General features: G+C 30.4%; 2 protein-coding genes across 8 annotated transcripts; one reads left to right on the forward strand and one right to left on the reverse strand.

Annotated features, from left to right (window-relative positions):
- Positions 1-47: 47 nt before the first annotated feature.
- Positions 48-7,504, forward strand: LOC119830342 (serine/threonine-protein kinase PAK 3). 3 transcript variants are annotated; one of them, XM_038353319.1, is made up of 14 exons: positions 48-221; positions 455-584; positions 810-970; positions 1,662-1,673; positions 2,209-2,380; positions 3,223-3,338; positions 3,573-3,674; positions 4,079-4,221; positions 4,441-4,569; positions 4,646-4,823; positions 5,170-5,371; positions 5,691-5,806; positions 5,916-6,134; positions 6,711-7,504. In XM_038353319.1, exons 2-14 carry the CDS (start codon positions 473-475, stop codon positions 6,792-6,794), a joined length of 1,746 nt encoding a protein of 581 aa, XP_038209247.1. In that variant the 5' UTR covers positions 48-221; positions 455-472; the 3' UTR covers positions 6,795-7,504. The 3 variants fall into 3 exon arrangements, with proteins under 3 accessions (XP_038209247.1, XP_038209248.1, XP_038209249.1); XM_038353320.1 differs by having other exon boundaries at positions 4,079-4,212; XM_038353321.1 differs by lacking the exon at positions 1,662-1,673.
- A 1,965-nt stretch (positions 7,505-9,469) lies between these two features.
- On the reverse strand, positions 9,470-13,472 carry LOC119830131 (methionine-R-sulfoxide reductase B1). Of its 5 annotated transcripts, none has more exons than XM_038353003.1 (4): positions 13,334-13,472; positions 12,776-12,880; positions 12,536-12,697; positions 9,470-10,554 (listed from the first exon to the last, which is right to left on the reverse strand). In XM_038353003.1, exons 2-4 carry the CDS (start codon positions 12,861-12,863, stop codon positions 10,373-10,375), a joined length of 432 nt encoding a protein of 143 aa, XP_038208931.1. In that variant the 5' UTR covers positions 12,864-12,880; positions 13,334-13,472; the 3' UTR covers positions 9,470-10,372. The 5 variants fall into 5 exon arrangements, with proteins under 5 accessions (XP_038208931.1, XP_038208934.1, XP_038208929.1 ...); XM_038353006.1 differs by having other exon boundaries at positions 13,292-13,455; XM_038353001.1 differs by lacking the exon at positions 13,334-13,472 and adding an exon at positions 13,011-13,285 and having other exon boundaries at positions 9,470-10,518.
- Positions 13,473-14,305: the final 833 nt, after the last annotated feature.

Below are 14,305 nucleotides of genomic sequence, written 5' to 3' on the forward strand. Positions count from 1 at the left end.
CTTTTCACTTGCAACATCATATTTCAGCATTCAGCTTTCACAGATTACTTCAGATTTAAATGGCGGCTCTAGTCATCGCAAATGTCGTTTTCTAAGTGAAGAGAGAAATAAAATAAATACTAGAAATTGACTTTTCGATTCCGTTGCAGTATTAGTGCTATGATATGTTGAAATGTGAATTGTTTACTATTGAATATTTGTATTGATTCCTTTGCTTCAAGGTATGTTATTAAGGGACATCAAGCATAACACGATGGTTGCGATCCTTGCGGGGCGCGTCCATGAGTAATAATATTGTTTTATGTTACATTTTTGTGCCATAGTTGAGTCGTGGTATCACGACTAATTAATCTTCGATAAATATATTATTTTAAGAATTTTTCAGTGAAGTTATAGCCTGTATGAAATACTCTTTATCTCTATTTTTTACTATCGAGATCTTCATGTTCTACAGAGTCCGAGAGAAGACAGAATGTCAAGCGATGAAGATAAACCTCCTGCGCCTCCTGTCCGGCTTACTAGCAATAGAGCAACGGACCGTGTTGATTCTGTTGCATCTGTTGACATGAGACCACTGCCAAAAGGTATACTAAGCCTAGTATGATAAACTTGTCAATACGAAGAACGATTCCCGGAATGTTTATTGTGCCTAGCCTGGCTTTGAATATAATCTCGTTATTGTTATTTAAATGTTAAATATATATTATAGTTCAATTAATACAATATAAAGAGTAGTTTTTGTATTAGAATATTTATGTATAATATAATATGTTTATGTTACAAATTAAATACATTTTGGTATATTGCAGAACCTGATGATGGTGGAGATAGAAAAAAGAAAACTTTAAAAGCTAAAATAAAAGGTTCAAAGAGTACTGCCCATAATGACAACAAGCCTAATATTAGCTATCCAACTAATTTTGAACACACTGTTCATGTGGGATTTGATGCAGTAACAGGCGAATTTACAGTAAGTAAAATATGAGTTCGAAACACACTAATACTATTGCCCTTATGACAGATATGGAAATCCCCAGGACACACCAACACAATTAGTATGCCACTTTTTTGTATCAATTGTGTGTCTTATAAGGAATTAACCTTTATTTTATAATGCACTAGCACATCAATTAATCGATTTTAAGCTTGCATCCACCATAGAGATGTTGAGTCAAAATGCTTTTAAAAAGTTTGATATTATAAGCTTTTAAGCTGCAACACATTGCATTTTGCTTTGCTTTAAACATATATTTGTTAAGAAAACTTAATGCTGCCACGTAATTGTTTTCTCACATATTACTGTTATTAAATATATAAAGATACATTACAAGTAGTATTAATTTAGAGTGGATGCAGCAAATATGATATTGTATGAACTTATTTCAGTATAGAGTAAAAAGTATAATAATAGCAAATATATACATGTAAAACTATATGAAACGCATGCTTAGACACTAAAGAAAGCACAAAATAATTAGACTTAACAATATCATCATTTATTTTAAATAGAACTTGATATAATTATAATATATACATGATTCCCTTTTTGGTGAATGAAGTTGACATCAAACAATACAAAGAGTATTGTTGCCCATAGTACCCTTAATAATATACAAATGATCATGTAATTGAGTTCCATGTATTGCCGCTTTTGTTTCAAGCTGCCTATAACAGTAAGTAATAGCTTATGTCCTCCATCCATTTACATTTTTATGTATTTTTAAAGTACTCGATAAGCATTAATCCTTAATAATTTTTAATTTTAATATGTATAATGTATCTGCGGTGATACATGGTGTAATAAATAATCTTATGTATTTGCTAAACTCAAATTTATTATATAATTAAGTTGTCACCATGTATTACTTTGAATGGATTCTTTGTTTAATCTGTTGCCTTCTTTAAAAATCTGTCACAATTTTATTTTAGTTTTATTATTGCTAAATGCAGCAGTATCTTATTAATTATAGTATTGCAAATTATGTCACATAATGTGCTTGCAGTTTTTTTGTTTAGTTTTAGAGTTAAAATTATTTTAGAAATAGTAGTTCTTTGGTATTATATAAAACATTCCCTCACACTCATTTTTAATAAACACCTGAGCTACAGCATGAGCATCACATGTAGTAGGAACTTCGATTCCACATATTTATTCATTAAAGTATTATAATGATGAACATATTATTGTAAACAAGGGTTTACTTTCAGGGTATGCCTGAGGCATGGGCACGACTATTAATGGCCTCAAACATTAGCAAACAAGAACAGAAAAGTAATCCACAAGCAGTTCTTGATGTTCTTAAATGGTATGACGCATCAGCAACCCAACCTCCTGTATCTAAATATATGACATCCGCCCAGATGCATACAACTCATTCAGGTAAATAATAATTTGTGTTAGTTCTTAATCTTTTTCAATGCCAACCAAAAAAATATACCATTTCAATTGATAAGCAAAAACAAAAAAGGTAGTCAAAAAACTAACTGTTAAGGTTTTATAGTACAAAGACTATATTGGTATACATGTGATGTTATGATTGGCGAATATAGAATAAACATACACCATGTGTATCCTGATAGGAGGAGACAAAAGGTACCTTTCTAAAATGTTATACTCTAATCAACATAGTTTATCCATGCTATTTCTGTTAGAGAAATTTCCTATGCAAAAATGTTGCGTGTCTCATCGATTTAAAGGTATTAAAGTTCATAGTAATTATTGTTAAAATTTTACAGCAACCTTTGAAATAAGATCATGTACCCAGTGGCTTGCCTAAGGTCATATCGTAGGGCAAGCCAAGCTAACACAACAAGTTACTTAATATATAATAAATTACTAAAAGTATTCTTGGCATAAGTCCCATCCCTAAATTGTTTTCAATATAAAATACCTTTGTCACAGATTACTTACAAAGTACCTTACTATGTACACTATGTATGTACTTTTTGTTAGGTATACTTTTGAAGTTACTTGATTAGTGAACAGCAAATTGAATCAGCATAATATGCATTTTAAATCAATTAACTGATTTCTGTTTTTAGTATGCTGAAAACTAAAATTATTTGATATTTCATTATAATATTTATAAACGTAAATGTAACTTGCCTTTTTAACTAGCCTTTTTCCAAGATTGTTTAAGTTTTTTATCTTGTTTCAATGTGATTAGTATAACTGTATTTTTTTGTTTATTTGCCAAACAAATTATTGAAATGTTTCAATAGGTTCCTCCGTGTCACGAGTTTCATCAAGTAGTCCTTCATCATCTACACCTACAGATACAGAGCATCCGGAGCCCCCACCCCCACCACCTTCAAGACCGGACCGTACCAAGAGCATTGTAAGATAATTTTCTATTATTATATAAAATAAATTAAGCAACTGTGCAAAATTTAAAATACCGTTATAAAATGTTATATGAATAAGTTCGAAAAATATAGATACATAATTATGGACATTGTTTTTTTTATTAAGACTTATTACCATTCTATCACTGCATAATAATGGGAGTATGAATGTTTTACATTACCTATTTATTTTCATTATTCTCAAAACAATTAATAAAATGTTACAGTATACTAAACCAATCGAAGAAGAAGAGGCCCCACCCCAACGACCCGCACCTGCGCCTGCGTCTCCTCCGCACGTTCCGCATCCTCCTCTCACTACACATTCTGTCAGTTACTTTTATAATTTTATTTATGATAATAATTAGTGCTACAACCTGAGCTACTAATAATAAAAACAGGTCAAAGAAAGGAAGTCAAATTGTTTCTAATAAGAATATTTTAAACATATATAGAATATATGTAACATAATATGTCTAAATTGTTAACCTTATGCTTTTTTTTAAGCTGAGTGGAAATTATCTGGGCTAATTTTTTTAATTATCATAATATATATCAAAATATTTTAAACAGTTTTTTTAAGAGGAACAAAGTTCACCCTTAAGCTATTATGAGTATAATTATTGATAATTTTTTTTTATATATTCTACAACATACCATGTTACGTTCAATTCAGTTTTATACAAAATGGGTGTGTTATGAGAAGTAATTGTTAACTTTTTCACATTTGTAGATATGCAGTAGAGCGGAGGTCGTAGGTGCGTTGTTGCCGTTGGACCGCAACAAGAACCCAGCGCACACGCCGCCCGCGCAGGCGCCGGCCCATGCGCCGCCCGCCAACGGCGCGCCCGCCGCTACTGAGACAGGGTATGTCAGGTATACTTGCGTTTGAATAACATGTGTTATTTATAAACAACAATTGGTATTTATGAACAAGTTAATATTAACACCTTTTAAATAATAAAAAAGTTATTACATGAATATAAACTTCTCTTTTGCAAATGTAAATTTATTTTTTCTACTATAAAGATTAAACAGTTGTAATTAAACATTTTTTAGAATATTACCACAAGAATACAAAAGTTTTTTTTACAGAAGGTCTACTGGTCAGCAGCAGAGGAAAAAGAAAATGACAGATGAAGAGATTTTAGAAAAATTAAGAACAATTGTTAGTGTTGGTGATCCCAATAGAAAATATACAAAAATGGAAAAAATCGGTCAAGGGTAAGGCTTATATATTTTATCCCATTGAAAAGGTCAGTTTTCTTTTTTTAATATTAATGGTTTCACTTTATTTTAGAGCTTCAGGCACTGTTTATACAGCAATTGAAACATCAACCGGTATGGAGGTTGCCATAAAACAAATGAACCTTAGTCAGCAACCTAAAAAAGAACTTATCATTAACGAAATCCTTGTGATGCGGGAGAATAAACATAACAATGTTGTGAATTACCTTGATAGTTATCTTGTGAATGAGGTAATGTCTGTTTATCTTATTAATATCTTTTTAGAATAGGTATGGGGAAAAATAAAAAAAGCACAGTTGAAGTGAATAGAGATCTTTTTGCAATCAACTTATTTGAAATATAATCATTCACTAGAATTAAAGTGTATCATCACACAACACATTATATCTTTATATACATTTGTTACCTTTCTCTTTTTAACTATAAAAATGTTTTGTTCTCTTTAAACTACTGAAGTGGTCAATGGGAATATCATTATTATATATCGTATTATCCTACAATTGACTTGTTCATTTCCTCCAGTCGTACTTGAATACTTATATTATTGACGCAGTTTTTTCTATGGTTCTTTATCAGGAGCTATGGGTAGTTATGGAATATTTGGCGGGTGGGTCTCTCACTGACGTGGTGACTGAGACATGTATGGACGAGGGTCAGATAGCGGCCGTGTGTCGCGAAGTACTACAAGCATTGCACTTCCTACACACCAACCATGTGATACACCGTGATATTAAGTCCGATAATATACTTCTTGGTCTCGATGGACAAGTCAAACTAAGTATGTGCTATGTGATTTCGTATACATCATGTGATTTGTTTCTGTGTACTGGGATGTTTCTTAAGACTTTATGCCTAAAAATAAAAATTGTGGAGTGATAGATACTTCTATTAGATACTAGCAATCAGGATTGCATACAAAACCTTAAGTTTTCATTCCAAGTTGAACACACAACACTTTTCAATTGTTATATTAGTTTTAATATGAAAAACATTTATTTGTTTTGTTTGTACAACGTGAATTATTATTGTTATGCTAATGTCACATTTTGACAAGATTCTTTTTTTTTAATTGAAAATACAAATTAATGATTTTACAGCTGATTTCGGTTTTTGTGCGCAAATATCTCCTGAACAAAATAAAAGAACCACTATGGTAGGCACACCATATTGGATGGCCCCAGAAGTGGTAACTAGGAAGCAGTATGGACCAAAGGTAATTTAAACTTTGTGTGCATTATATAAAATTGTTTACAAATAACTTTATACAAAAATGTGTAAATCTTTAAAACCCAACATAAATTAGATTTTGTTTTATCTTCCAGGTGGATGTATGGTCATTAGGAATAATGGCTATTGAAATGATTGAAGGAGAGCCTCCCTATCTTAACGAAAATCCTCTTAGAGCCTTATATCTTATTGCTACTAATGGTAAACCAGACATTAAAGACAAAGATAAACTGAGTGCTGTTTTTCAAGACTTCCTCGATCAGTGCCTGGAAGTGGACGTAGATAGGCGCGCCACTGCACTCGATTTACTTAAGGTTTGTTTATATATTTTTTTAAAAGGAATTTCACATCACATTCAACAGCTAAAAAATGTGAATGGAGTTTAATTGTATGCTGCCTTTTTTTCGGAATGTTGATAAAGATGTAAGGCATATTTAAAGATTTCGCCATTAGGCTCAGTTCCGAATAAGAATAAATTGGGTCTTTCCAGGCCATATATTTTTACGTAGTTCAATTGTTTATATTTGAACCATTGTAAGTAAACATGTATTATATAAAAATAATAAGAAATGTAAAAATATTGACCTATCTATCTTACCTAAATAAATAAATGAACTTTTATAATTTTTTAAAATGTAGCATAACACAGAATTGCAATTTTTTGTTGTGACTAGCGCTGCGCCCCGGCTTCTTCGTTTTATATATACCTATGTCACTCAGATACAGCATTTGAGGTCAAAGAATTTTACAAATAAGCACAAAACTTTCGTCTATAAAATATTATTGTAGATAATGTGTGACTAATTGATACAATTCATAACGTAATTACTTAATGTAATACTATTTTAATTTAAACTATTATTATATTATGTTTTATGGTTGACTTACAGCACCCCTTCCTAAAAATGGCTCGGCCTCTGGCGTCGTTAACGCCTCTTATAATGGCGGCGAAGGAGGCTGCCAAGGGCCATTAGCGGCGGCCCCCGGCGCCCGCCGCGCGCCCTCCGCGCCCCGCGTCCCCGCGCCCCTCGCGCCCCGCGCCCCTCTAGCGCGTTCAGTGCCTCTCTGCGTCCGCAGCACATTTGTATTCCACGACTCAACCACTTGCGCCCGACGACACCCCTCGACTCGACCTCTCTATCTCTGATATTTAGGTATAGAGACGTACGACAAGTGGCTGCGAGCTATACAAAGTATATATTTTTACAAGCGACTATGAATTAACGATAATGCAGTCCAGTAGCCGTAACGAGTACTGTAGTATCGCGTAGAAGTTATCCGTTTCTCGTTAGTGACGTGATCTCTGATTGACGTGTTTCGCTCGACTAGCGGGAGTATTTGAATAGAATGTAGATATAGTGTGTTAGAGTTGAATCGAATTGTTACGGTTATCTGCAAACGAAGACTGGCAGTTTATATATTAGATTTATAAATATTAGAATACTTATAGGACTTTGTAATAGTACGATCAGCTTTTTCACTGTGATGATATTTGGTGTCAGTAGATTGGAACACGTCAGTGCAGGGCGAGAGCTTAGCGTTAGATATGTGCTGTACCTTAAGTACATATTATATATATGTATACTAGAACTGACCGTCAACGATATATTTGTATTAAAAATTTGATTGGCGTAAGTGATAAAAAAATAGGGAAATTTTTTGAATACCTATTTACTGTAATTTTTTTGGTCATAAATATTCTTTATATATTTTTATGTATCAATTATAAATATTTTACTGTGCTTCTATTTATTTTTTGAAGTATTTGACTTTTTTTTGAATGAATAAGCTTTATTTTGCTATTAGTTAGCTAGTTTAATATTTAATCTTTAACCTTTTTTAATTATATATGTTAAAAGTTTTTTTTTAATTATTAAATTGAGATTTGCACATTTTTCATTGATTCGTTTTTTAATGTTTGTTATGAAGCTATTTTAACATCGTAAACTCATACTTGGTTTTGAGCAAATCATTTATTGTTAGTCATGGAAATGAAGCATTTACATAGTATTAAGTTTAAATAGTTTATTTATATGACATAAATATTAATCTGGTATTATAATAGCATATTGGCGTCATTACATTTTATTAATAAAGTCTATAGTAAGGGACTAAAATACTACTAATCGAAAATAAGTTTTGCGAAATTTGATAAAAAAAGAGTACATATATTAACAATTACTGAAAACCAAATTTAAAGACCTAAATTATTGTGTGTATGTGTGTTTAAAATCATATTCATTCCTATTAAAGTTGTATGTCTTCCGCCATTACTTAAACCTTACAAGTTTTTTTGCAAGCTCTCAAGTTAAAAATGCAAAGTGAAAATGGAATCCATAATACATTTATAAAAACCTAAGACAATATATATTAGTCAGTAGATAGATTTAAAGAGTAACCAAACCATGCTTTATTACTTTTAACTATGCAAAAAGTATTTTTCATTTTAAGAAATGACCTCTCTGCTTTATAATGTATAGGTTGTGCCGTCAGACGCTGTTTTTAGTTCTTATTTTGCTATTTAATTAAAAGTGAGATAAGTAATTGTATTGACAACATTGGATGATGTGATTTAGGCCTTAACATTAAAATTGATTACTTAAAGCATACTATGTTAAAAATACTATAGGTATATGTTGCCATACCTGCAAAATGTAATATAAATACCTAATCAAAACGAAGAAAACATTTAAAATATTTATTATATTAGGTTCAAGATGTATTTTAATGTTACATGAAAATACTTGTAACTCTTTATTAGACGTGAATAAATACAATTTAATGAAATAAAACAAATATTCCGTATTATTTTACCTTAAACAAAAAGTTAAATTATATTTGTTTTAGTAAATGAAACATTGACTTGCCTAAAACATATACTAAGTATACTTTACAAGGCCTATGTATACTAATATAGGTCATCCATACAGAACTATTTGTACAATAATACATATAGAAAATTTATAGCAGATATTTCAGAGCTTGGAAGTAATTCAGTATGATACTATATTATTAAGGAGTGTATTACCTATGTGATCTTAAAGATGAATTTGCAAGTATAAATAAGATAAAAAAGAAAGTTAACATGTAATTATGTCTTTAAATTAAGTTGAAAATGTATTATTAATAAATGTAATGGTATTTAATGAAAATAAATGGCGTGATTCGTAACTTCCACCACATACATCAAGGACTTGTGTAATTATGACGATCATCCTCTGATACGAAATCAAGTAAAGTGTTACTTGTACTAAAATTGTCATGATTTATTGTTTAGTTATACACATAACGACTAGCATCACTATACAACTTCACCAGAGTTCCTGTATAGTGCCATTATTTTAAGTAATGTTGTGCATACAACAAATAATGTTAAAATAAATAAATACAAGACTCATTGAGCCATGATTAGTTTTAATAAGATGTGGGGGATTATGGTGACCTGCATATGATTAAATTACAATTTGTATCGTATACAATTACAATACTGTGTCTCAATAAGACTAGTGTCCTAAAATAACCACAATGCAAAATGCGAATTTCACAGTTGAAAAGTTTTTGGTAACTCGGTACCTATTTTGAGTTTGGTGAACTTTGAACCTATAATAATGTCAAGTGAGGGGTCTTATTTTATAAATGAAAGTCAAAATCATATTAAAAATATTTATTTCATAAGAAGCCACAAAACTATAGGATAAATATGACTTATATTTGTACTTAAAATATTCACTTTGATATTGTTTTCACTCATTGCAAATCAATTGCAGTTTGTATGTCATTCTTTACACTAAAATATATGTCACATATTGCCTATTTGAAAATAATATGACACAGCTGCCGATTTCAATTTAGACATCTTGTTTCTTTACAACGATACTGAATAAATAAAAAAATACAATTTATACAACATTATGACTTCAGTTTGGTAACTAACGTAAATTATTAGTACAATGACACAGTAAAATATTTCTCCAATAAAATATAATACAACTGTCATACAAAATAAACGCATATGAATTTTTTCTACTAGAGCTGATATATAAAATGTTAAGAAATTTTTCTCGGGAACCTCGGAATAAAAAGATGTTTACTTTTATTAGTAGTGATAAATAATATACTCTACAAATAATTTTATATGTGTTATTATCAAAATTATCGAATAATTACATGGCTACTACAAAAATAGTACATAGCTGTACTAAAATTATAATTAAAAATTTTACCAAAATGTTAATTTGAAGCACCATTAGATTAAAAATTTTCTTTAACACTTGATGTACAAGTTAGATTTACATGGATCTGCATATTGGTATATAAAATTAAACAAATATATTTAATAGCTTATTAAAAAGAGCCAATAAACTTAGATTCAGCTGAGAAGTAGTTAAATTTGTTTTATAATCATTACCTACAGTTGAACATAATATGAAATGCAACTAAAATACAAAATAAATTATGTAATGAAGCACTCTTTAAAAATATATTCAGATTGATAAATTATTCACACCTGTTACTGCTCATAGATATTATTAGAGATCAATAGAAATATCTGTTAATCTTTCCGATCCTCAGCTGCAATAAAGTCCAATGATGCTGAATTTATACAGAAACGTTTCTTCGTGGGCGCCGGCCCATCATTGAATACATGTCCTAGATGGGCTGAGCACTTGGAGCATCTCACCTCAGTTCGCACCATACCTGGTCGTGTTAAAACCAGTAATATATTTGCCCCAACTATTATTTCACATTTGTCCATTCACCATTAAGCCATTATACAACACATCACATTAAATAAAAAGTGACCCCATGAACATAATATTATCCGAAATGAATTTCATAAAGTTCATGTAGTGGTTGGTGGGCAATGTTGTCACAGCGGCAGCAGTTGTCGTCCAGCCGGCAGCCATCCAGGAAAGGCAGACGGGACAGGATAAGATGGGTCAAATCAAGGAGTGAAGGCAAATGCAGATTAATGTCATGCACATTCCATACATGGTGAGGACATAATTCAGGGTTAGTAAAATACTTAATATGTGATTATATACATATGTGTATTGATTATTTCATTAGTGAATAATAAGTTTTGTAATGATATCATTGATAAATGATCATAACATTTTGATGATAGATTTGTGCAAATATTAAATCAAATATAAAATGTGGTGTAAATTGTATTAACTAATTAAAATGGGGATTATGTGAATTAATAAATCAATAACCATAATTACATACAGTAAAACCAGTAACATCAACTTACAGTTTTGTGTGGGACAGGATTGTATCAATAGGTGATTGTGGATATAGGAAAGAGAAAAAAAATAGTAAAATATATTAGCAACAAATCCCAACACCATAAAAATGATATTGTAATAAGAATAATAAGAAAAAAGAGATTAAACAAAATTTATATTTACATAGGTAAGAATATAAAACTCATGAGAATAACATTATAAAAAAAGCAAACGAAAGAAGATTATAATTTCTAATGTAAAAGTCGAAATTAGTACATAACATATATTATGTACATTTATGAGAAATTTAAAAATAAATGATTGCTGCAATAAATGTACTCAGTATCTCACAATCATATGTGTGTGACAATGATAAGTTCAATCAATTTTGTTATCACCCACAAGGACAACCAAACTAAACTCTTCAGTAAACATTTACAGATAAATACTCAAATTGAACTCAATCCAATCAACCTAAGAATTTATTAATTGTTCTCATTTAAAATGCAATATTGGTACTTGTTACTGAGAATAGGTATTATGTAAAATTATTTATGAATACTGTATAAATTATTGAAATATTAGATTGTCTTCATTTTCTTTTTCTGACAATTTCCTAAATTCATCTTGTGATTTATTTTATAATTTAGTAAAATAAAATGTTTTGTTGAAAATGAAAATAATTGTGCATTATATGCTGCTGATATCATTAATTTAACAGAAATAAAGTGTAAATTCTTGACAATGTCATTTGTTGTAACTAAAACATTCCTTAAAAATGCATTCAATTTGGTTTGTTTACAATAAAATCCATTTATTATATAATTCACCCCTTTATTGCCATTCTCTAATAATATTTAACTTACAAAAGTAATCTTTTGGGGTGCCAAAACTCATGTTATACATATATTTAATAGTCTTAACATATGTGCTATTATTCTCAGATAACATTGAACAATGTCTGCCCAAGATATGCACAAAATGAAATTGTTATAGGTACCAAAATATGTCAGAGTGATCAGACTATAATATGATGTAGAATAATTTTCAATGATGGTATGAAATTAAATATCATTTTTATCATTTAATTAATAAACATGCTTGCTCCTTTGAAATTTGTACTGTGGTAAATCTAATAAAGAGTTTATACAAAAACTTATTCCATTTACAAACAACATGAATAAGCTGATTGAATTTCTAATAAAGCAATGATAGGATCATGAAGCATAGAATATGGCCTTGATCATGAATTCAAGTATGAACAATGCCCTGTAGAATGAATTTTAATGCGAACATTGGATTCTGTTACAAATGAATGAACATGAATTAATTAACTGGTATTATTTGAACGTAAGTAAAATCATAGGCATGATGTGTTTACCCACATAATATGTCATTGGCATGAATGGATGATAGAAAATATGTCAAAGAGTATTGAGCAAGAAATTAATTATTAGTATTGTAGTTTTAAATGAATACTATACCTGCACTTGTATCCTGATGTAATGTTACTCTTTCTTTGGCAAGAACATCATTGAAAGCTGGCCATCCACATCCAGAGTCATATTTTGTTTTAGAAGTAAATAATTCTTGACGGCACACTATGCATACATAAACACCTTCCTCATAGAACTTATTGTAACATCCTGCAAAATATCATTAACATTATTATATGGTATTCTTAGTTCGAGATATGATAATACTTTAAATACCAATAAATTAACCTGTAAAAGGTCTTTCAGTTCCTGCTTCTTGTGTGACATGGTATTGAAGAGGTGTGAGTCGTTTTTTTAAAGAGTCTTTATCTTCCATTGCTCTCCAAATCAACGCTTAAATTATTAAATAAGAATATCAAATATCTGTCAGATGACTTAAAACCGATCGTATTTAACAAGTATTTATCACTAATCATTTACTTATAAACTCAAAACGTAGTAACTTAGGGTATTGTTGGCGTACCAGTTGTAAAAGGATGCCTTAACTGAACACTTCTATTCAATTGCGCTGCTTTTCTAAATATAGTTAATGGTCTCAGTAGAACACGCATTACTTATCACTCACATTACCTAGTTTTGGAAGCAAAATTATGTAATTGCGTGTCTGTTAGTAAAGATAAGATAATAAAAACCTGAAGGTATGCTTTAATTTTAATATTTATCCTTTAAACCTAAAGAATATTCCAATTGCTAGTCTGTAATTTTAGCAAAATCGCATTTTTTTGCCACAGATTAAGTACTAACTAGTCACTGCCACCCGCACAGAGTACTTAGATATATATCTACCCGTAGAGGCCGCTGACGACCCGTAGCGTAGTAATATAGTATATCACAAGCTCTGTGCCACAGTCTCTGGTATTGTACCACTCTTTGAAAAACACCTATATACTACTACGCTACGGAGCAAGTTAATAGTAAAAATACTACTCTTTGGAAAGAAATATCACAGATAACATAATACTATACGTACCGTTGTGCTGCGTACAGACACCTCTACAAAAAGAAAAAGGAAAGATTGGTTGGAATTAAGTTTGAAACCAGTAATAACAAGAACAAAACGTAATAATATTTAAAATTTCTTTAATGTTTTTAATTTCTTTCTTTAATATCCCAAATCTTGTAAACTTGACCATGACCATATTAAAGTATTAATATTTTAATAAGTTGAGTTTTAAGTAACTAAATGCGTTTATCCCTACCAAAATACGTTTCTAATTAAGCTTCTAAATGATTCAATGAGTTTTCTACAATTAATATAGTTTGTATACTATATACTTTCGGTATAGAAATTTGGAGCTTCTGGTCACTTCATGAACACTGTCCTGAATTTAGGTATTAAATCATGTAATGGGGGATATTATGAGTGATGTGAAACCAATGAATAACGGAAATTATCCACAAATGGATTCGAGATCGTTTTGCATATAAACAAATCTTATGACAGCATTTTATTTTTCCAAAAAAAGACTTGTTGCAACCCTGTAACCTGTGATAAAAGAAATTTCGTATATGATTTAAAATTTTCATATTGGATGTCGGAAACAATTCTGACTTCTAAATGTCGGATGCTAACACGCTGAATGCAAGTTTCGTGCCCGGTCTCACCACAAATCTTATAAATCTTGAGTATATGTGTCACGAAAGAAGCTGCACGGCGATGGACCCGTGCCATGAATTAAATTTGACAGGCATTATTGTAGAAATGGCAGAAAATATTATATTTTTTACTGGTCTTTGGCATTCCGTGTGGGTCCATTT

This window comes from Zerene cesonia, chromosome 11 (genome assembly GCF_012273895.1).
Source record: "Zerene cesonia ecotype Mississippi chromosome 11, Zerene_cesonia_1.1, whole genome shotgun sequence".
NCBI lineage: Eukaryota > Metazoa > Arthropoda > Insecta > Lepidoptera > Pieridae > Zerene > Zerene cesonia.